Below are 25,577 nucleotides of genomic sequence, written 5' to 3'. Positions count from 1 at the left end.
CGTATGATTTTTTCATTTATATTGAAGGAAAAAAACCGTTTGCTTTTCTTAATTAATATTGGAACTAATATCTTATTGTTGTACATTTAAATATTTCATTTATAATTATTCATCGTAAACAGGAAATTTATCATCAAATTTTTTTTTAAAAATATTTTTTGACACTATTGCATTCATTATTAACTGCATGCCATTGGCAACTTTAGGATTAACCGCATGTCATTAGCGAATATAATCAATAAACTAACATGATATTGCTGCCAAACTTTTCTGGGGATTAATTGCTATTAGTCAGTTAGTAAAATCATCTATACTTAGATCCCAGCCATAAGGATTATCTTTAATTCTTACAATATTTTTAAAATACAATATCCACTCAGTAATGCTCCAGACATAAAACCAAAAAATAAAATCAAATTAACAAAAGCTCTGGAATAACAAAGTTCATTAAAATATATATACACATATAAAGAACTAAAAAGTACGTAGCTTCTGACAATTTTTAAGCTAACCGTTTTTGCATAATGTTGCCATTTAAACCTTTTTCTTTTTTATTTTCATTCAGTTAATTTTATTCAAGATTTTATTTATTCCATGTGCATTTAAACAATTTCAAACTGGAAATGAAAGAAAAGTAAAAGTTTTATTTCAATTTTTTTTTTTTTTTTTTTTCAAAACTGATAATATGAATTGTTTATGTTAGAAACAGTAAAAATTAGAACTTGAAAATTACGTTTTAATTTCTAACCTCGAAGCAATTGCAATTATAGAAAAACTTTAAGAACAAAAGTTGTTCGTCTAAATAAGGTGCTTATTTGGGCTAATTTAATTTATTTTTCTATCTTTAATATTAAAAAAGTTATAGCGATATGAAAATTTCAACTCCTCACCATTTCCAACCCCCTTTGAACTAGATGGGGCATTTACGAACTCATTCGAGGTTTTTGTATTTCTAAAAACATAATCCAAACAAAATTACTGTAGATTTTACAAGATAACTAGGTGTGTATGTATGTTTTCTGTGTTTGTATTTGTGTGTGTGTGTACAGAATCTGGTAACTGATGTTGATATGAATATGACCCCAAATTGTGATCTTGCTTCTTCGGAAGAGACAAAATGCTAATGGTCTTGATTTCTGTAGGGACCGAATGGGTGGCTGAGAAGAGAAAAGGAAATCATAGACTAATTACTCCGACCCGCCCGAAGACACACGGAAAAACTTGAGGGACCGGACTGCCGTAACAGCAACTCTGGCGAGAACTGTAATTCAGTCCTAAAGGCCTGCACCGGCACCCTCCCTTAAGGAAGTACGACTCGTTATAGATGGCAGGTAGCCAACCTACCCTTTCGTATACCCACAAAGGTGTCGAGAACCAACTATTATACCGGAAGTTTCTCATCCTCAATTACGAGCTACGTTGATACAGTCACTATAGAATTGATATGTGCATTGGTACATGGAGTAAAGGACCGTAATGGTTGAGGACTAAATATAAGCAAAATATTAAAAAAAAAAGATATGCGGACTAATATTATTGCTGAAATTATGCGGTGAACTAAGCTCTGGCCTTAGACTGGCATAAAAATGCACGATTGAAAACGAATGAGGAGATTAAGAATCAGAATCAGTACTTTTGTGTGCCTGATAAAAGTATTAGGTTGATACAGTCAACATTCAACCCTACAGCTCTTACATATAAGCTCACTTTTTCTTTCGTCTAAAACATTATTCTTTTGAATCCTACGTAGTTTTTTGAAGCCATATAGAAATTTATTCAGCTGGAAATCAAGAAGCAGAGTTTGTTTTGAACAGTAGAAATAAGATAGCAAAAAAGAAAAATAAATAAATGAGTAGAACTCTGATCTGTTCGTTTCCTTTTTGGAATTGAAAAACCATGAGCAGAACTCCCATGGCGATACGAAGGCACCCCAAGAAGAAATGAATAAGTCACGAGGTGCAGTTGAAAGACTGACACGGGAAATGAGAAACTTCTCAGAATTGACCGCAGTCCAATGGATGGAGAAAATCCTTGTTATTGTAAGCAAAACTACTTCGTTTCTTTTCTTTGGAATATATTTGTGTTCTTTCAGTAAATAACAACTTTTCTCTTTGTTCAAGGAATTTTCTTTATTTATCAGAAAATATTAATGTTTTATACGTTTTGTCCGGATATATATATATATATATATATCTTAATTTAAATTCTAATCAATTTCCTAATTTTTATCTTAATTTAGCCCTTATCAACGTCATTCTAAAATGATCTCTTATTTCCTGATTCAATTCCGAATTTTTATTTAATTATTTTTAACACGCTTTCTAGAAAGCTGATGACTAAAGCGTTTTCTCACGTTCTGAAAGTTCACAATTCGCAAAGAATAAAAATCCCTAATGCTTACAACAATTTTTAAAGATACCTAAGATTCCCTTTCCTTAATCTATACGTGTAAAAGAAATCCCTATACAAATCTCATAATAAAATCCCAGATGGAACAAAATTCTGTCGCCTTTGCTCTTGTGTCGCGATGTAGACTGGCGTATATCTGTTCGCTTTTTCTCTGAACAAATTAGGGTTTTCGGAATGAAATAAATCGAAAAATTCCAAAAGTTTTTTTCTTTTCGATTCCGCATCTGCTAATATATATATATATATATATATATATGTAGTGACGAGCGCCTGTTGGCGAGCGCCATCTGCTGGTTGTTAGACGGAGTTGACGCTGGTTAGACGGAGAGCAGATCAGACGGATCTGGACGAGCGTAAAGACGTGGCAGATCAGACGGATCTGGACCAGAGAAAAGACGTGGCAGATCAGACGGATCTGGACGAGAGTGAAGACGTGTCGGATCAGACGGATCTGGACGAGAGTGAAGACGTGTCAGATCAGACGGATCTGGACGAGAGTAAAGACGTGTCAGATCAGACGGATCTGGACGAAAGTAAAGACGAGACGAGACTAGACGTATTCGACGAAATCTACTGAATGTTCAATTCTTTTATGTTAATGTATATATATCCTAAATGTCCTAATCGTCCTAAATGTAATTAAATGTGCGTTCTAAAATAGTAGTGATTTCTGAGTTCTACAAATATGGGGGTTCGGCCGAGATATTAATGAAGAGCCAAACAGGAGTGAAATTTGACGTAGAGCAATTTGACGTGCTACAATAAACCTTTTGGATACCAACTCCTTGTGGACTGACGCAGTGTGGATCGACGTTGAAGAAATTGTGAGTACAATTTTGATTTATTCTCAAGTATGGCATTTCTTACACGAGCACGAAAGAGCGACTTACTAACTTTAGTAGACGAATTAGAACTAACGGCACCACAGGATGCCAAAGTGCGACAGTTAGTTACAATGATAACAGAGTCGAAAGACTATGACGAAGAGTTCGTAAAAGACTTACTTTTAACTATCACTCAGGAGCGCGAAAGGTTAGATGCTGAAAAGGCCAAAGCCGAAAAGGCTAAGGCAGAAGCCGAAAAGAATGAGCGTGAATATACTTTGAAAAAGTTAGAACTTGAGTTAAAAAGTAGAGAAAATACTTTAACTGCATCAGATATGCCTAAGACTGATATATTAAAATTGCTAAAGAATTATGATAATAGCGGAGACATAAGTGTTTACCTTTCGTTATTTGAGAAACAAATAAGTAGGGCTAACATTGCAAAAGAAAACTGGATTTCTTATTTACTCGGGTTATTACCATTGGATATAGTCAATTTAATTGCTCGCGAACCTGATCCATCAGCTAATGACTATGATTACATAAAAAAACTCTTGCTTAAAAGATTTAAATTAACTTCCGAACAACTCAGACAGAAGTTCTTTACTCACAAACGAGATTCTTCTTCATCATGGCGGGATTTCGGTTTTGAACTGAATAACTTTTTTGAGGAATGGATAAATTGTTTAGAAATAACCGATTTTGAAGATTTAAAGCAGCTAATGGTCGTTGACCAGTTAAAGAGTAAAATACCAAATGACGTACGCGATCATTTTCTCGACGATTTGCCCAAAATAAAGAAAGTAGAAGATTTGGTTAATAAACTGGACGAATATGAAGCTGCACGAAGTCACCTTAAAAAGGAAACAAACAGAAATTGGTGTGTTTCCGAAAACAGAAGTAAATTTGATATCGCGAAAGAAGCTAAAAATTCACCATTGCCGTTCGTTCGTGCTCAAAAGAATTATGCTGATGATAATTACTATAACAAGAGTAATAATAAATGTTTTAATTGTAATGAGACTGGCCATAAATCAACTAATTGCAAGTTTAAAAACAAAGGATTGAAATGTTTCCAATGTGGTAACTTTGGCCACAAAGCCAGTAACTGCCCGCAAAGAGATTTTAAAGTGTCTCTCTCTAATAAAGTATATACTCGTAACTCTCCAAAAACTGTAAATAAGCTTAGTAAAAATGTTGAAATAAATGGTGTAAATTGTGATGCATTAATTGATACTGGAAGTGATATTACTATGATTAATTATGATTTTTATTTGAAAATTGGTAAACCTAATTTAACGACTGATAATGTTAAATTAGCTGGTATAAGTGGAGATAGCATTACTCCTCTAGGTTTTTTTTATTGTGATATATTAATTGATGAATATGTAATATCAACTAATGTGTATGTGTTAGAAATAATGCCGAACGAAATAATCATTGGTATGGACGTATTAAATAACCTAAGCTTTTCATTCCAAAAAAATCAAATTATCATTCATGAAAAAAGAGCCCAAATAAATTACACCCGGCTGGTGAGAAACGAGGTCAAGGTCGTATCACTACGTTTCTCGGAGCTGAAAAGAGACAGTCAGGCACCTATTTTTGCTGAGACTGGCAATAAAATAAATACACATCCTCTCCCATACTTCATTCATTTAACGGATTCGATAAACTATGATGAAATCGACATGAGTCATGTAAAAAAACCGTTGAGACAGGAAATAAATCGTCTTTTAAATAAGTATTCGCCAAACAAAACAAAAAGTACGGATTTGCAAATGAAAATAATATTGAGCGATGATATTCCGATTAGTCATAACCCTCGAAGGCTGCCTTTTAAAGAACAAAAATTCGTTGAAACTCAGATTGATAAATGGTTACAGGAAGGGATAATAAAACCCAGTAGTTCAAATTTTTCTTCACCCGTGGTTTTGTGCAAGAAGAAGGATGATAGTTATAGGTTATGCATTGATTATCGTAAGCTAAATAAAAAGATGATTAAAGATCGGTACCCTTTACCCCTCATAGAAGATTTGCTCGACAAACTTGAGCAATCAAAAATATTTACTACTTTGGACTTGAAAAACGGATTTTTTCATGTAGACGTAGAGAAAGATAGCACAAAATTTACGTCTTTTGTAACACATCATGGGCAGTGGGAATTTCTTAAAGTACCATTTGGACTTTCCAATAGTCCGAGTGTATTTCAGCGTTACATTAATGTGATATTTAGGAATTTGATGCTAGATGGAACTGTACTGATTTATATGGATGACATTATTATTCCATCCAAAACCGAGGAAGAAGGGTTAGAAAAATTACAACGTGTTCTAAAGTACTTAAAGTAACGTTCAGAGTACGGTTTGGAGTTTAATTTTAAGAAGTGTCAGTTTTTAAAACCACAAATAGAATTTTTAGGCTATAGAATCCAAAACGGAACTATACAGCCCTCTGTATCTAAAACGGTAGCTGTAAAAAAATTTCCACAACCACAAACTGTCAAACAAGTACAAAGCTTTTTAGGCCTTACTAGTTATTTTCGGAAATTCATACCCCACTATTCAAAAATCGCAAAACCGCTTAGTGATCTACTAAGAAAAGACGTTGCATTTAAGTTTGAATCTGAACAAAAGGAAGCTTTTCAAAAACTCAAAGATATTTTAACTCAGGAGCCAATTTTGCATCTCTATCAACAGGGATCAGTTTTAGAACTTCATACAGATGCTAGCAGTCAGGGGTTCGGAGCAGTGCTGCTGCAACAGGGAACCGACAATAAGTTTTATCCTATTCATTATTTTAGTCGAAAAACATCTCAACAACAAGAAAAATATAGTAGCTATGAATTAGAAGTTTTGGCTGTAATCGAAGCGTTAAAAAAATTTAGACATTATTTACTGGGTTCTAAATTTAAAATTGTGACTGATTGTTCCGCTTTTCAACAAACTATGAGTAAAAGAGTTCTTACACCAAAAGTTGCAAAATGGGCTTTACAATTAGAGGAATTTGATTACCAAATTGTTCACAGATCAGGAAAACAAATGGCACACGTAGATTCTCTTAGTCGAAACGCAGTACTTGTTGTTACTCGTTCATATAGTGAAGTGACCACTAAAATAGCCAATGCTCAAAATCAGGACGAATTCCTTAAGAAATTAAAAGCTTTGATAGATAAGCAAGAAGACGGTGAACACATTGTGAGAAATGGAGTTTTATACAAATACGATAATGGTAGAGAATTGCTCATAGTCCCAGAAGCATTACAAAGAGAAATTATTCGAGAAATTCACAATAAAGGACATTACGCTGTGGCTAAGACGGAAGAAATTTTAAAGCAAGAATTTTACATACCAAAGTTGGATGTCATGACGGACCAAATACAACTTCCACAGCAGCCGATTTTATGAAAGCATGGTCTTCAGACTAAAAGAAAAAAAAAAATGTTTATTGTTTTATCCAGATACTGTTTTCTTTTTTTTATTCTTTCAGATTTTTCTACTATAACTTTCGAGGACGAAAGAGACGTCAGGATCGCCGAATGTAGTGACGAGCGCCTGTTGGCGAGCGCCATCTGCTGGTTGTTAGACGGAGTTGACGCTGGTTAGACGGAGAGCAGATCAGACGGATCTGGACGAGCGTAAAGACGTGGCAGATCAGACGGATCTGGACCAGAGAAAAGACGTGGCAGATCAGACGGATCTGGACGAGAGTGAAGACGTGTCGGATCAGACGGATCTGGACGAGAGTGAAGACGTGTCAGATCAGACGGATCTGGACGAGAGTAAAGACGTGTCAGATCAGACGGATCTGGACGAAAGTAAAGACGAGACGAGACTAGACGTATTCGACGAAATCTACTGAATGTTCAATTCTTTTATGTTAATGTATATATATCCTAAATGTCCTAATCGTCCTAAATGTAATTAAATGTGCGTTCTAAAATAGTAGTGATTTCTGAATCCTACAAATATATATATATATATATATATATATATATGTAATGATATTTTAATTCTAATTTCAATTTAATTAATTTCCAAGATTTTATCTTAATTTAGCCCATAGTAACTTCATTCTAAAATATTCTCTTATTTCGTGATCCAATTCCACTTTTGGTTTAATTAATTCCTTTGTAAAAATAATGCGCCATCAGTACTACGTATTAAATGAAAGTGATACTTTTACCCTTCAAAAGGTGTCAAAGATCACACGTGTATTGAATTGTCGCCTGGCCAGAAATCCAATGTTATATAAGGCTAGTGATCATCTGTTTGGCCCTTTTTTCCCTTTTCTTACTTCTGTGTGTGCCGCGCTGCGTTTTCTTGTATATAATTATGCCTGCCACTCGGAATAGAATAAAAAGATAATTAAAAATACCAAATCTCTTCACTGTTTCGAACCTGCATTCTACTTCAATCAAAATATGTTACATATATTATGAAAAAAGTACTATAATAATGAAATTATTTTAAAAAAATTATCAGTAATTATATGTAAAAATGATATCTCTATTTACAAATAAAAGCCTTTAATTACTGTAGTAAATTAAAGCGAAATGGTAAATAAACAAATAGAAAATTAAAAATTATTATTTTACTCAGTTTAATTATTGTTGTTTATGTATATTGATATATTTTGCATAAATAATTAACTGTTTTGCATTAAATAATGATTTCATCCATTGATTATGAAAATTCACTGCAGTTTCATTTTTTATATTTTAGAAGAATTGTATTTTTTATAAATTTATTTATTTTATTCTAGATTAATAAAATTTTTGGCAACCAGCCTTTTTTGCCCTTCCCCTTATCCGATTTCCCCTAGAGAGCAGCTGTCCAGTTATCAAGTCGTATATCCTCAAAGAGACTTTTGTAGCCATCAAGGAAGTGAATAGCTAATTTTTGATTAATTCCTCCATCCCAGAATTAGTATGTCCGAAGAGTGATTTCGGAAACTGTGTTTGTTTCTTTGAACACGTTAATTCTAAAATAAAACGTGCTGGATAAGTAAAATTTGATTTGTGGTAATCTTGCCAGCTAATCCACTACTGATTGTGTCAGTTATCGTTGACTGGTTAACAAAGAGAAAGTTATGATCATTCGATGGAAACTCATTAAATTGGAATGTTCTCTATTCTACTTTCTCGTATATTCAAACCCCCTGGGGGCACCTCGAAATGAGGATGAGATGCTTCCGGCATTGTGGTTGGATCTCGCCACATTGGAGGCTACACAAATAGGTAAGGGATCTGACTCCTCCCATCGATGACGGGCCGTACTTCCTTCGGGGAGGGTTGTACCGTGGCCGGTGATGGCTTTTAGGACTCAACCACAGTACCTGCCAATGTTGCTGTTGCGGCGGTCCGATCATTCAGCCTTATGGTTTAAATCCGTGTGCCTTCGTGGCCGGTCGGAGAGTCAGTTGGTTGACTTCTCGTATACTCAACAATTCGATTCATTTTTTGTGTAAATTCATAAATTTTGTTTTGTTTTTTTTCCTTTAAAGAGGAAATTGATTTTGCATTTTGGTACTTCACTGAGGTTTGGTACCTCACTTTGGTTTCTGAGTTATCATATTCAAATGCATAAGTTCTGACAGGCAAAAAAAAAAACAAACTGATAAACGCTTATCAAATTTCAGCTCTCTAGCTTGTTGTGTTTTGAGTGTCTAGTAAGCATATGTGGTTCAAAAACTGCATTTTCCTGATTTAAGGAGATCTAAAATTTTGATAGTTATATCAAAATCTCGAATCCAAATTTTTCCGAGATCATAGCATTTTTTTTTTCTTTATATATTTCATATACGAAATAAAAGAATATAGTAAGCGTGTTGTGATTTCCTAATGAACTCCCCGGTTTTAAATATACTATTTTTAATCTACACAAACACAGCTACACTACAAAATTTACAAACACACATAGACAATTAAGTTAAAGTAAACAGTATGGTGGAGGGATTCCACCGTTTCCAACTGAAAGCGTTAGCGCAAGGTTTGCGCATAGGAAAAAGTCGACCTCAGGATGCAGGTTTCCCGTTCAACTGTTTGTCTGTAAAACGCCACAAGGGGACGCTCTCTGCTCAAGGGGAAAAAGAGGTACTACAAGAAGAAGAATGTGAGAGAAAGAGAATTAAAGAGATTCGATTGTTTGAAGTCGAATAACGGATCATTTTTTACTGACAGAATTGAAATAATAAAACTTTTTTTAAAAAAATAATCTGACACCTGTTTAGCCCAAAAAGTATTTTTAATACCACTTCAAAATTTAAAAAAAAAATTGCGCTTTTTTGTATCAATTTTTTTTTATCTTTAGTTAAATTTTGTAAAATGCTCTTAAATAGATTTTATAACATTATTTTTCATTGTTTCAGTTGCTGCTTTTTTTTTTATTAATCCGCATAGCGAAAATTTTTTAATATATTTTTTACTCGTTATCAGTCTGTATAATTAAGGGTAAATTATTAAAAATAATATGAAGAAAGAATTACATCTAAAATGTTACACTGTGATATTTCAGATTAAAAAATTCAATCTATTTTGATCAGATTTTTTATAAAATATATTTTCAGCTTATTAATTCCTTTTTTTAAGTTGTATTTTCATTTCGAATCGAGAATTAGTACAGACGTATTAGTTATTTTTCTATAATATTAAAATATTTCGTTCTCATCAATTGCATGCTACTGTACAGAATTTCAGAAATCTGGAACTACAGAAAGTGATGCATAAAAAATTAAGTGAAGAATCAATTTCAATTTTTATTGTCTTTTAAGCAATCCATCTTTTTTTTACAGAGAGTAAATTTCTATTGAGTAAAAAGTATCTAAATTTCTTGAGTCCATAAAAATGTTTGTAATTAATTTTAAGATTATATAGAAATAACACAAGACACAAACACATTTTTTAAATAAAAATTTATTTATTTATTGCACAAAAATATACATAAATAGTCAATAAATAAATACCCGAAAAATGCTTGACTACTAACACCTTTCCATTAAAATGTCAAACTCACAATATGTAATATTTTCAAGGGATTACATCCCTACTACTCAACAATACATTATATAAATGAGCTAAGCAAAACACAAACACCGACATTTCCCATCCCAGAACACCCGTTGAAAGATACCTATGAAATGCCGCCATGCAAACTGGCTGTTATGAAAACAATTAAAATGATGAGGTATTTATGTTTTTTTGTCCTCGGTGATGAGGTATTTATGTTTTTGTTTTTTTTGTCCTCGGTGAAATCAATCATTTTTTCAAAATGAATTAATCCTTTTATTGTGCTCATCGAAATACCGTATATTTGATTCTTATATTAAACCAATACAAAAATTGAAATACAGTTTTCTCTCAGTAATTTAGCAAACTTTATTGCCAAATTTTTTACGAAAGGCGAGTGAGTATTTGTAGTGAGCGAATGGCAACATGACTCATTTTAAATAAAGTCACGACAATGTGAAGAGGCATAAATGATTGGCGACGGGTCATATTTTCAATTAAATTTTATAATATCCTTTATATATAAATTTTCTGTATAATTTTGTACATTTTGAAATATTTTAAATAATAAACATTGTTTTTATTATCATAATGGATGCTTCTATTAAAAAAATCTTTACTAATCTAGCACTTTCGTTAATACGATAGATATTCTAAATACAGATTTGTCAGATTACTGAGAATTTACTCGATATAAAAACATAAAATTATCTTATATAATACAGATTATTTTTTTCTTGTTTTAGTATGAAACATATGCCCAAAACTTATGAAACCTGTGCCAAATTATTATTTGAAACAGATTAAGTCTTCTATATTCACAGATTTTCATTTTAGGGATACTAAACAGAGAGCCAAAAAATATTACAATCTTTGATTTTTACTTCTTTACAAAATACAAAAAAAAAAAATCTTTTTTTTTTTTTTTTGCTAGATAAGCAGTCATAATCTTCAAAGATATTCAAGATACATTGTTCATAGAATAACTTTTATCTTGATAACGGCATGATAATGTCTGAAATAACTGAAAAATACTTTCCGTGGAAATCATAATATATTGAATGTTGGAGTTAAAACTTTTAAAATCTTTAGATAATAATTTTATGAATTACCTAATATTATTATTTCGTTTGTTTATTTCATCACTAACAGTTGGACGACATGAAAAATTCAGAATTATCAATGATAATATATGATGTTTTATCGGTGAATGATATCAGTTTTGAAGCCCTTTTTATGGGAACTCGATTTAGAATTAGATTTCCGACTTGCCGAAGAAGAATGACCACATGAGATGATTCAATGTATGATTCAAACTATGGACAGCATTCTCTAATGAAATAGGGAATATATTGAACCCTGAGTAAAACAAGTAATATTTTGTAAGTAGTAATCAGCATCTCTTATGGAGGATATCTAACTAAAAGTAAGCACCAGTAGCGTAGTGAAATACCAAAAAATATTCCTGAACAACAGAAATTTGCAAGGGCCTGAATACCAAATTTAAACTAATGTATCATCTATATGTATATATGAATATGTATCGGCTACTTCAAATGAAAATGTCGAGTATTTTTTTTTAAAAAATTTAAGGATCTCAACAGATGTATGGCAGATATGTGTCATCTTGGAAAGTTTTTATACTTCACACATTCTCTTTCCGAATTTTTCTAATTTCAATTAAAATTTAGAAGAATGGTGATGAGAGGGGTTGCAACGATAAATATCTTAAAAATTTAAAACATTTTGAACAATTTCAGACCCCTGCTGAACTTAAATGACAGAAACTATGATACTTTTCAATTCAAAGTTTCCAGTTTAAATAAATCGATTCACTATATCTAAGACCATTCATTTCCAAGAATTTTGTCTCGAGATGGAATTAATATCGGAAGTAGTGGATTTCCTGGGTAATTTTTTTCCGCTCTTTTGTTTAGAAACACGTCTACGCCAAGTTTTAGATGAACTGGCTGAACTTTCGATGTGATCTGAAGAAGAATGGGGAGCTTGCCTCTGGCTGTTCCAAGCTTTGTTGTGATCCGAAAAAGCCTTATTCTTCTGTCCGGCAGATGGTCCTTCAGATTTGGTGACAATTCCTCTATGACCCACGATGGTTGGACTCATATCCTGATCAGCTTTCTTGGTTGTTTCCTGTTCCCATACACCCTTTACTCCTGTTGGAACAATTGATGTCTCAGGAAAGTTTTCGCTACTGGCCCAATTGCGAGTTGTCGAAGAGTGAAAGATACTATTGCTCTTTTTGGGTGAAGTGGTTGGCTGGAAGACATCTGTTGGATTCCATGTTCCAGCAGTAGCCATTGAAGTAGGCTTCATTCTGGTACCAAATGGTTGGACAATTCCGTTTCTCTTTCTCATAACATCACTTTGGTCTTTGGCGGGCTGACCATCAATACCGAACCAAATGGGTTTTGCTGTTGAAGCCAATGTGTTTAAGGATATGGAGGAACTTCCGTAATTTCCTGAAGTGCTCCAGGACAAAGTTACTTCCTTTTGAACACCAGAATGACTCCAAGCTTCTCGGGAGGTGCTGACAGTATCGCCTTTTCCTCCTCTTTTAGTGGCTACATCTTTGCGAGGCATTCCCTGAGACGAAATCAGATTAATTAAAGTTTTCACAAAGAAAAAAATATCATCGAATTGTGATATTATTTGTTTATGAATTGAATGTAATGCATTGAATAAAAATGTAAAATTTAAAAATTAAAAGATTAATATTCTGAAGCACATATATCTGGCTTCAGGGACTAATTCCATAGACGCTGACATTGTCTTCACTGAGAATATTTTACCGAAAGGTGAATTTATTTTTAAATCGTTTAGGAAAAATTGAATCAAATTTAAAATCATATTGAAAAATGTTAGAATTTTTCTTATATGATCGCAATTCATTTTTAATTAAAATTGATTACAGGTCTAATGATCAAAATTGCAGTATGCAAAATAGGTTAATATTAATCATAAGATATAATTAATATTACATTATCAAAATATATCTGAAATGCTATAAATATATACGTATGCTTTTTAATAATTTTTTTCTTGTATATATCATAATAATTAGAATTCAGAATAATAGTTTTGAAAGAAAATATTATATTTGCTCATTTTAAATAAAGCCTTTAAAATTTATTATAATGAGTGTTGAATTTGTTGTGAACATTTCATATTTAACTGTAAGAAAAGTAACCGTGTTCATTGCTAGGATAAATTCCAAACTTAAGAGCAATGCATTCATGAGATTGTTTTCTAAAACTATATTGTAGTGCATGGTATGCAGTTCGAATTACCAGTACCATTCGATCATTCTATTCGCGTTCGGAGGTTTATTAATATATACAAGATGACTGAAAGAAATTTTGGAAGAAATAATGAATATCATCCCCACCTGTTTACCAGTAGTTGGTTGAGGGGCCCAACTCTTGGTGGAAGACCTTTTCTTGTCCAAGTCCTGTGCGCTCCAAGGCAAAGTTTTCTCAGTAGAAGGAACAACTTCCGGTTGCGCTGTTGTCTCCTTATAAATTTCGTTGTTGAGGTTGTAAAAGGACATGGTCTCCGAGCAATTTACATTGAACCACCAATCACACACAAAGTGTTTTTGGTTGAATATTGTGCCCACAGGGCATAGGAAAGAATCTTTGCGATTTCCCGGCTGGCAGATATGGAAGACCTACATGAAAGAGCAATTTTTTTGGATAAATTTAAAGATGTATTGGAAACAAAATGCGCATTTGTACTAATAAATATTTAGCCAGATATAAATTGTATTAAAGTTTTTTTAATCAAATTATCATATAAGTTATCAAACAATCATTTCTTACAGACCATAAAAAATAATCTACGATTTGGAGAGGGAAATGATACCTATGATCCCCCTATTTTTTCCACACTCCATAGTGAATGCCCCAGATTCCATCACCAAATTTACCTTCTCAAGAGGAAAAGAAATGTTGCTATGAATCAATGGCAACATTTCGTTGAATAAATGGCAGCATAAATTATAAATGGGTTTTCTTTTTAAACAATAGGCTTATAAAAGACAATAAATATTTTCCATCATCATTGCCTGCATATGAGCAGGAAAGACCAATGGCTATTTCATATAAACATAAAGTAAATATTAGATTATTTGCATTATCTTTCATCATATGATAGCGATACACTGACTCGTGGTTTTAGCTATCATTAACATTTTTGTGCTTTGAATTTTGCATTTTCTTTTAGGAAAATATTGCCTTTGAACAAATTTAGGGATATATGTACAAATAATTTTTGAACAATCCATCTTAAATATAAGAATTTTCAGTATTATTTAAAAAAAAAAAATAAACGAGTTTTTTTCAAACCTGACATCCAGCTTCTACATCTCCATAGTAGCCTTGCGAAGGCATGGCACTGCAATCGAAACTAGTTTCCGGTACAGCCAAGAAATCAGGAAAATCCATCCCTGGTACACCTCTTAGAAGGGTTTCCAGTTTTCCACCAGTATTTTCATCTCCTTCTGGATAGGCAGATCCCTTGTTGTTTCCTTGAGGTGGTTGGGAACTCCAAACCATATCATCATCATCCTTTTGTTGAACATCGGTTGGAGACCAGCTGTCAGTGTTCCTCTTGCCATCTGTTAAAAAATATCAGAAATATTTTTAAAGTTTTAACAAAGGTTTTTTTTCTTTTGAATATTTTATATTATATTTCCTTAATACTATTAGACATATCTGAAGATGACCAAATTTTATAAATTTTTCGCTATTAGAAATGTTGCAAAATATTATATGTTTTAAAACAACAAAGATAATTCGCTTATTTATTTAATCTCTACTAATAATAACGACGAATGCCTATGTGCATGTGTTGGCTTTCTACAGGCCAGAACATTTGATCTGGAGCTACCAGACTGCATATATATATACTTTGGAAAGTGGAAGTGTGTACCTCGGAGCGATTTTTGAAAATTTTAATTAGAATATTTATTAATTAAAAATTAAGTGATTTCTTTTGTGATAACTTTTGAATATATCACATTAGAAAAATGATCTTTACAATATCTTAAAATTCCACATAATTATCTTTTCAATGTTATCAAAATTTTTGCAACCGAATTTTTCTTTCTACTTCTTATTTATTTTTTAAAAATATTTGAAGTATATTTTACAAGTGAAATGGAAACCATTCAAAACGGATATTTCATCTTGGTTTTTTTTTTCCCATTGTTGTGATCAATATATGAAGATTTGGCTTATTTTTCCATGTTGAATAGGTTTCAGCTTAAGGCACGTTTTTAATAAATTTTTGTGATATTTTGTTGTACTTAAAATTAAGTCCAGAATCAAATTATGGTGAAAATATTTTAAAGCGCCTCCCTTCTAAAATACTGCAGCTCTTTTTTGTGAAATAACTGGAGGTCTAAAGATGTAGACAGAAAAAAAGGGAAATGCAAAACACAATAAATAGAACAATGTAAGGCCTTTGAAATAATGTAAGTTATGTCTTTATCAAAATTTGAAGTTTAAAAATAATTTGCTGCAGAAATGATTTAAACTTTTAGCAATTCATTAATCCAGCCCACTCAACTGATCACCAAAGGCATTTAATATGAAATAATGTAAAGAAAAAAACAACTTTTTATTGTTGCTTTATCTGGCTGTTAGCTGGCGGTATTATAATTTACATTTGAAGTATTGGAACAGAATAATTTTAAGTTTGAACACATTTATAGATTAGATGCCGAAATGTGCTTATAACAGACGGTGATGATTACAAACAGAAAACTATTGATTGCTCTCTGTAAACATCTGGTAAGGCCAAGGTGACCTGGTGGTAAAGTTTCGTGATCGGAGGATTCCAGGTTCGAAACCCGATTTTTCACAGCCAGATAATCGGGTCTGGAGCACGTTAAAACCGTCTGAGCCAAACGATCTCTTAACAACGGGGTTCGGACGTTGGTAGAGTGGTGTTGGCCGCTCAGATAATGCTTTCGTCATCTAACCGGGGTTCAAAATTACGTGGCCCATCCCAAAATAGCCCTCTTGTTGTTTTAAAATGGATCATTAGTATAACTAAAACAAACAAAACAATTTGTATTCACTATATTAGGATGATAGAAATATTATGCTTTTAGCCATTTATGCATGTAGTACATACAATGCAGAAATGTGTTTAAAACGACAAACTACAAACGAAACATTTGTTTTTAAACGAAAAACTACAATTTTATACCACAGAGGGTTCTAGATTATATACAAAACTATTGAAATGAATCAAATTCTGTTTATTTCACTTACTTCTGTTCGTCTTAGAATCTGTCAGTCTGTTAGGTGCACTTCCGTCTCCCTTGAGACTGGACCATGTGCCCTGAGAGGGACTCTTGGATTGCCCAACAGGATTCCAGTTCCAATCGTTATTTCCTCGTTGACCATTGCCCACATATCGCTTCACCTAAAAATGTGAAATATAAAAACCTTTCAGATTTAATATTAGGTTTCAAAAATTTCTTCTTTTGAAGCTTCTTCCAACGACTGAATCAAAAGTACAAGCAAGAAAATGTTCACTTCAAGAATCGGTTAACACAAATAACACAGGCAACTTCACTTGATGTAAAGATTAATTAAAAGCGGGATTAAAGAACGTTAATAATTTTTTTTCTATTAAACTCTTCTGAATCGCTTAAAATTTGTATGTAAAGTGTGAGGAAAATTTGTTTACAATTTTGTTTTCTATTATGTACGAATATATTACGAATAAATGCAACTTAATTAAGAGTTTTCAAATTTATTACTTTCTCTTACACATATGCAAACAGAAAGTAGTATACAAAAATTTGAGCTCCAGATTTGATGAATATTCATGTTTAAATCCGATTCTTCTGAAATTTGGCATATAGATTTTATATCAAATTTGTAGATTTCTATCAACTTTGGACGAAATTCATTTAGAGGAAATTTATCTTTCTGTTTATTTGAGAATAAGTGAATATTATAAAAATAGAATGTAAAGAGCTAGATAAATAAGATTTGGTATACAATTTTAGCATATAAAATGTGTAGATTAGTCAAATTTTAAACCAAACCTATCTATGTGAATGCATGTCGACGTGATATCTAAAAAAACACAGTGAATTAGTTAACTCAAATTAGATATGTGGTTTTGTAACTAAAATTGTAGTTCTGTAGCACCTCTTTTCCCCCTTCAGCAGAGAGCGCCCCCTTGTGGCGTTTTACAGAAGACAAACAGTTGAACGGCAGACCTGCATCCTGAGGTTGACGTTTTTCCCATTGCGTAACCTTTGCGCTAACGCCGATTGCTTTCGACTGGAAACCGTGGAATCCCTCCACCATACTGTTCTCTAACTTACTTTTCTATGTGTGTCTGTTATAATAAGTGTTTGTAAATTTTGTAGTGTAGCTGTGTTTATGCAAATTAAAAATAGTAAATTTAAAACCGAGCAGTTCCTTGAAAACCCACAACACACACACTATAGTTCTTCATTTAATTTGAGTTCCAATCGATCTAAAAAAAAGTGTTCAAAATTCATAAATTTCTTCTTTATACTATGAGATATAAAATGGTTATGTGCGGGACTTAGAAACTAAAAATCTGAGACTCGTTGAATTGACGAGTTCGTCCAAAGTCCACAATTTTTACAGGGAGAGGTATAAAATATTTATCAGAAATTATAAGAGAAAGTTTCTGGAATCTTTCTTCTGATTTTTTTTTCTATCCACACACACAAAAAAAAACTGATTTTTTTTTTCCCGGATACTCTTTTACAAGAATTGTAATTTTTATTCAAACTCCATGCCATCATATATATGAGAAAAATACATAATAAGTGTAAAGCTCTAAACAAAACAAAAAACATCTTTATAACATCACTTGTAAGATCACAATCAGAAAGTTAATGTCCTTCGATATTAGCTAGTGAAATTCTTACTGAATATCTTAATGAATATGTAAGATAAACCACTATTTAGGAGGCATTTCATAACATTCAGTTTGACATCGAGTTATCGCAAAATATCAGCTGCCAAAACAACACAGAATCGATAAACATGATTATGCAAGGATGACTGGCTAGCTGTAACCGATTTAACACTGTATCGAGTTCATTGCGTGTTCACCTGCCCCATTTTTAGAACCTAAACATGATTCTTCGTGCAGATCAAAGTATTTTGGTAATTATCATTTGCGGATCGATAATAAGGCTTTGACAGATGAAATAGGAACTAAAAGGAATAGTTATTACAAATTATATAAGAACAAATTATTTTTTTAAATGCGGATGCAAAATAAAAAGAATAAATCGATTCCATGAAAAAATAAAATCGCTTTTTATTGATTATTTGCAAAATGAAATTAAATAGACAGACTTTAAAAGATGTAAGAAATATAACTCAAAACACAAAAAGAATATCTAATACGTTAGACAGAATCATAGCGAAAAAAGCATAACTTCCAAACCAGTATCGGACATACTGGTTCATATTTTGAATATACCATGTTTTTCAAAGTAGATTTCTAAAATGGTATTGATTATAATTGAAAACTTCTAATTATCTCCTTAATATTAATCTATTTTATGCTTATAATCCTAATTAATTCCTGAAATAATAATACTACCCAGAATGTTATAATTTTCTAATAAAATTCAAAATATTAAAAAATCCTTAAAATCAATAAAAAGTAAATTTCCAGTTTTTTAGACAGTTAAAAAATATAAGTGAATGTTACTCTTTGATTAAAATTTTTATTAAAAATAAATATTTATTCTAATGTCAATTTTCTTTATAGACCAGAATGTCGTGACTTATTAATATTTGTTAAAAAAAATATTTTTTGTTTAGTTTAGTGTTCAACCTGTATTGTTCAATCAAATTTATCATCATGTTAGGCATAGTTAATTACAAATTGAAGTTAATAGCGACTTTTAAGTAAATATTAAATTTCCTATACTAAAATTTCATATATTTCATTTACTTTAATTTTCATTTTAATAACAAGCAATTTTTAAACTGTGAAATCAATGAAAATCCTCACCCCTAATATATCAGAGAAAAATCGCAGTATTTAATAAAAATCTAGTATATGATAGGAATTTATATTCTAATAAATAAAAACAAATTATTTCAAAATTAGAATTGTAAAAGTTCATATTTTGAAGTTTTTACGGCTAAACTTTTACGATAGAGTTTATGAAGAAATTATAAATTGCATGCAACAAATTCTCAAAAATGTATCTAGATTGCTTTAAGATTCTCAAATGAAGTTTTATACTTTTCAAAGAAACCTACTCTAATTATTATATAAATTGTCAATAATCTCATTTTCAAATGAATCATTATTTTTGAGAGATATAGTGAAATAACTCACCCGATATTGTTGCGCAGACACAGCCAATAAAGTGGCAAGGATAAATAATTCTGAAAAATTATACATATAAAAACTGAGGAATGAGTTCAATACATAAGACATCAATTCTTTAGTAATTAGTTTAATTACAATACATATGTCGGCTTTTGAAAAACATGAGAATAAACAGGAAAAAATTTTATCATTTCATTTTGATTTAATAATTTATTTTAATATGAAACAATAAAAAAGATAAATCTGAGAAATTAAAGACAAAAAAATTATACATAGCTTTACTTTTAAAGAAAATTCAAAGCAATTATATTAACATCATTTTTAAGTACAATAATTAAATGTATTTTAATATAAATTCTTGATATAAATGAATATTGCTCTTTGTTCCTTTCACCTTCTGAATTATATTCTTATAAGCCTAAATAATTAAGTTATAAGTAGTTACAAGTAATCAATAGTTATAAGGTGATAACCATGTGAATGTCTAATGACAATTTCAATAATTATTTTATAAATATTTAAAAGATTTAAAACACCCCGCTTATTAAGAGAGAAATAAAGCTATTTAAACACTGAAATACATTTAATAGCTATTAATAGTATAGTTTAAAACAATGCTTTAGGATTTATATAGTAACTTGAATATAAATATGTTGGAAAAGCACGATAAGAAAAAATACTAAATGGGAGACATTCATATTAGAGAAAAAAAATTTTTAAACAAATAATTTTTTTATAGTTAATAATTGATAAGTTACTTACCTGCATAGAGAGTTCTCATATTTTCCCAACTTGCAGAATCTGAAATAAAAAAATAAAAAAATAACAGAAAAAAATTGGAAAAACAATTTTTGAAACTTGGATTTAAGTATAAATAAATACAACCAATACTTATTCCATTTATGTTATTTTTTTAATTTTCCAAAAATTTTCCCCGAATGACTTTATATTTTTAATACGTTTATAAAATCATTCGAATCTTAAAAAAATTACTTCCCTGGTAGAACTATGAGACAGTATACTAATACTTCTATCTCATGCTATTAAGTAGGATGATTGCGGTAATAATTCATTAAATAGTAAGAAATTTATATTTTAATATGTACTACAATGTGGTTGCAGAATTCGAAAACATAATGAAATCCTTTCATGTGATGTCAGAGTCACTTGACAAAAGAAAATGCATCTAACATCTAAAATGGAACTGCGTGGCGTTTTGCACTGTGTGTGACGCAATAATACGCGCAATAAATAAACGATTCCCACAGGATTTCAAACTTAAAATGAGGGTGTAGATTTGATGAACGTTACGCTAGAGCAAATTGATCCCGTCAAATATTTAATAGCAGATTCATATAAATATACAATAGTAGCTCTAATAACGCTACCATAAAAAAGTATTCTAATAGAAAATTTAAGATACAACATCTTAGGTTGGATTCAATTTTTGAAACTTAGCGAAAAATCAAATAATCAAGTGCGAACCCTTTTACATATTCGAGCACGATGCTGCACTATTCATTTATATTTACTTGCTCAATCAACTAAATATATCTAAACTTATTTTTGAAACATGTTCTTTGCCTTTTGAGGGGCACATACATACTTCTGTCTTAATTGAAATGGTTGAATTTTGTAATTGATGTTGTTTTCACTTTTTAAAGATTTTAAAAAAATCTATAATTTCGTGCCATGATGAAAATATGTTATTTTAATGTTTCCAGAACTTAATGATGAATTAATTTTATTTTTTATTGAATTTGGATTTTTAATGGATGTCAGCTACTAGTCAGTTCAAGAAATTAATTGAGGGTTATATTATTAATAATGATTGAGGGTTAATTAAATAATAATTGAGAGTTATCTTGTACTTAATTAATATTAAATACAAGACAATATATTTATATGTTTTTATTAGTATACTAAAAATAGAAAATTGCTTTTATAATAAAAAATTTGAGAGTAAAACAAAAGCGTAAAATCTTAAGCCATTATTGCAAACGAAAAAAAAAAAACTATAAGGAAAGAACTAAATTCATAAAAAAAAAATTCATAAACATCCCCTGAAATTCAAAACAGAATGAACATAATAAAAATTCCAAATTAGTCAAGATATTTATACCAGCGTTTTATTTGTTTGCGTTTTAACTTTAGTTTCCAGGCGTTTATATAAAAAAGCATTTTTTAAAGCTTTTGAACCCTAATAAAAAATTAAATTTATTATCATTGGTCTTTCTTTTATGACACAGACTTTTTATTAGTAATTTGTTGTTTTTATCTTTTTTTACTGCAGTGTACTCTATTCTAATTATATTTCTTCTCTCAAAAAATACAAAAATAATTTAAAGAAAATCAACTCAACATTATGAAATGTTCTGGGACAATAATTATGTTTTAGGGAAAGGAATTTAATTAATTTTTTGAATTTTCTTATTTTGCTCTGAATACTTTCTTATTGATTCTTTTGGAATTTTTTAAATAAAGGTTTTACTGTTCTCGCAAAATATTTAGAGATTCAACATTTGTTCAGATGAATTTTCAGTTCAATATACAGCAAGAAAGAACTATTTTTATTTAATGGTTTTAGAGCATAAAAAAGAAACGAAAGAATAATTTTATTTTTAATGTCGTATGTTTCTAAATTCATAGAATTTTATGAATGATATTTGTTACATTCTAAAACATGCATTCGATATAAAATTATGAAAGTACATTTGAAACCTATACTCAATTTGAAAGTTATCAGTATTCCTTCGGTACTTTTTTATTGTTTTATTTATGCATAAATATGTCAAATGTTTTAATATAAAAGTAAATCAATGTATTTCAACACCAGTTATATGCCAAATTTGAAGTACAGTCGTTATATAACTTCTACATTCACCATAGCGGTGAAAGAAATCTGATTTTTTACATTAAAATGTTTTATTGGTTTTAAATGCGAATTTTTGCATTCTCAAAGGCATAATTTGACTTTTTTATGATAAAAAAAGTGTCTTGAAGTGTCTGTTTTTAATAAAAGTGTCTTGAAGATGCATCTTAAAATTCCTTCATACATAGAAATAAAAGTATCAACATTAAAAACATAATGGATTTTGTAGCAAGAAATATTAAACGCTGATTGATGTCTTTCTTTTACAAAATATAAACATAAATATAATTTTTACACTATCGAGAATGAAATTCAAAGCCAGGTTTCACTAAATGAATTTTTAAAATAGTTAACACACAGATTTGCCTACGTTAATAAATATTCTGGGAATAGACGATAGAACAAAATTTCTATTTGTGATTCAAACAATATATTTGGGAGAAGAATTTTTCTTTATATTTAAAATAATGTTAGAATTTCATATTTTCTTATTCAAAGAAATTATTCTTTTTTAAATAAATGATTCATACTACTAGATATAAAACTTTCATTTTCTTATGCTAATTTATAGAATTTTAATAAAAAAGACATTTGCTGAAATTTTGAGATTTTATATCAATCATTTTGATTGTTGAACTGATATGAGTTTTAAAGAAAAGCTCTCGAAAAATTACTAAAAAATTGCCATTGATCTAAAATAGGATTGAAATGCATTTTTATTCCATGATATAGCATTTTTTCATAATCTGTGGATGCCTTAAACATCTTTATATCCTCATCTCTAAGTAAACGAATGAATTTTCTTCTCACTCTCTCTCTATATATATACCTAATACTATTGCGAAATTCATATATTGCCATGACAATGAAATCGCACCATGCATTAACTCTATTAAAATCTACATAAGAAGAAATATACATCTCTCTGAACAATCATAAAAATTCTTGAATGGTACAATGCTTATTGGTTTTTTTCTCTATTTCTAGTTTAATGTAACCTTCAAATGAAATCTTGGTGTTTGAAACAAAAGCCACAAAAAAAAATCAATTACAATTCTGTGTGTATACTTACCTTTATTGCCAAGAAAAATTCCTGAAGATGGTCAAGTGAATCCACACTAGTTCTCCTTGACACTTCTGCACTACGAAATAACTGCCTATAACTCCCTGAAAAGGTTTAAATACTCCGTTTCAAAACTGGGACTTCCGCACTCCATCCTTTTCTTTTTCCGTGGTAGCAATTTCTTATTTTCATCAATATATGGGTCATCTTCTATACTCACGGCTGAGTAGGTGGGTTTTGTTGGCACCTCTTTGTTACCAAGAAAAGATTCAACGGGGCGTGTAGTTAATTTGTGTTCCCCCTGACGGAAATTCCTTATTGTTGGGTGCATTATTGATAGATGATATCATATTTGTTTCATTAGGTGATCAAGATGGATTCTGGGAACGTCTGTCAACTGGACGGTCCTTGTCATGCAGATTTCTTCGTGCACCATGACCTTATGGACTTAAAGTAGCTTCTAAGATTAACATATATGAAAGGGAATAAGGTGATGCAGTTTCTACGAAAAATAACTTAATTATTAGACGAATTTTCCCGAACACGAAGCGATATTTATATACTTTAAAGTATCGAAGACAAAGCTTAGCCTCAGAATTAATGACTTTTTTTACAGTAAAATTATATGTATTTTAATAGCCCCATATAATGTAGGAAAATTAATAAAAAATTGTTTAAATTATTTTTTTGAGAAATTTAAAAAAGAAATTAAAATCGGTCAAATGGCTGCATTACGAATTTAACAATATCCCAGTGACACAAATTACATTGTAACAATTCTTCAATAATTCAATTGAAAGTTTTTTTTACCAATATTTTTTACAATACCTAAAATAAATATTTTGGTGCTATTTTTAATGATAGAACTATTCATACAACAACCATCTTGGTATATTTTTCCAGACTTCCAGTTTACATCCAATTCTATTACCATAATTGCCATATATTGGACTTTTCTACAAATGGCTATCAAAAAGCATCTAAAAAAGGACATTCAAAACACTCATTGCTGCTCTTTGGAACAGTCATGTGAAACTTATAAATGGAAATAAAAACGTTTGGCAGCAGTATCTGACATTGTTTTACCTTATAGAAAATAGGGAATAGAGCAAAATTATATAAATAACAATGTTGGTTTACATCATTATTTTATCGATGATATATTGCTCAAATAATTCATAAATTTAAAATAGAGCAATATTTTTCCATTTGATTACATAGTATACTGCATTATCTGTCTTTTGATTTATTAGGTCCCGTCTTCGGGTTTCTTTCTTTATAGAAACTATTAACTAAAAATCGTTCAAATTAATCAATTTCTTAAATGTCTTCAATAATTCATCCCCTTCCAGCCCAAATCAAGCTGAATGAATTACGATTTATTTATCATTAAAATATTTATGATTTAGTTGAACATTAAGAAATAGGCATATTCAAAGTTTCAGCTTGCCCTTCTTTATTTTTATTGAAATTTTCAAAATAGCTCTGACTGTATGCATTTAGCAATTATGCTGTGGAAGTCGCTTGTAGTGATCATACTTTGTATCCAAGTCAACGTGACCACTAAATCCGAATGGTCAATACATTCAAGATACATTAGAGATTCTCCACCAAGCAAAGGGCTCCTTTTCGGCAAGCAATGGTATATATTTATGTTACGGTCAATGCGATTAATGATTATTATTAACAATAATAGGTAAAGGTTATTATTCAATTTATTACATTGATCGGTTATTATTAACAATTATCAATTATTATTAATATTAAACATGGTTATTAGTAATAATAGCCGATTAATATCAAGTACCGTAACAAATAAAAAATGTATTAATATCACCGATCATATTTCATAAAACACTATTAGATTTTTTTCTTTCTTGAATATTTGCCAATATAATTAAAACAAATGGCTTTAATAAAAACGTGAGAGTTCCTCTATTTGTAATTTTTTATTGAAAGAACAGAGAGATTTATAGATAGCAGTTGATGCTATTGTAAAGATTAATGAGAAAAAAAGTATTTTTA

General features: G+C 30.5%; 1 protein-coding gene across 1 annotated transcript; it reads right to left on the bottom strand.

The window, feature by feature from the left end:
- Positions 1-11,302: 11,302 nt before the first annotated feature.
- On the bottom strand, positions 11,303-23,629 carry LOC129976323 (uncharacterized). The gene is made up of 7 exons (XM_056089828.1): positions 23,562-23,629; positions 20,380-20,418; positions 19,624-19,673; positions 16,539-16,692; positions 14,604-14,875; positions 13,646-13,927; positions 11,303-12,843 (listed from the first exon to the last, which is right to left on the bottom strand). The coding sequence occupies exons 2-7, from the start codon at positions 20,396-20,398 to the stop codon at positions 12,091-12,093; spliced, it is 1,530 nt and encodes a 509-aa protein (XP_055945803.1). The 5' UTR covers positions 20,399-20,418; positions 23,562-23,629; the 3' UTR covers positions 11,303-12,090.
- Between the last annotated feature and the right edge of the window lie 1,948 nt (positions 23,630-25,577).

This window comes from Argiope bruennichi, chromosome 7, assembly GCF_947563725.1.
Source record: "Argiope bruennichi chromosome 7, qqArgBrue1.1, whole genome shotgun sequence".
NCBI classification, from domain to species: domain Eukaryota; kingdom Metazoa; phylum Arthropoda; class Arachnida; order Araneae; family Araneidae; genus Argiope; species Argiope bruennichi.
Note: the sequence above shows the minus strand (reverse complement) of the source record. Positions and strands in the feature narration are given on the sequence as shown.

Excerpts from the sequence above, each read along its gene's own strand:
- LOC129976323 (XM_056089828.1), bottom strand. Across the intron at positions 16,693-19,623 it reads TGTCTGCGCAACAATATCGG|GTGAAGCGATATGTGGGCAA; the intron begins GTGAGTTATTTC and ends TCACATTTTTAG. Across the intron at positions 12,844-13,645 it reads AACCAACTACTGGTAAACAG|GGAATGCCTCGCAAAGATGT; the intron begins GTGGGGATGATA and ends ATTTCGTCTCAG.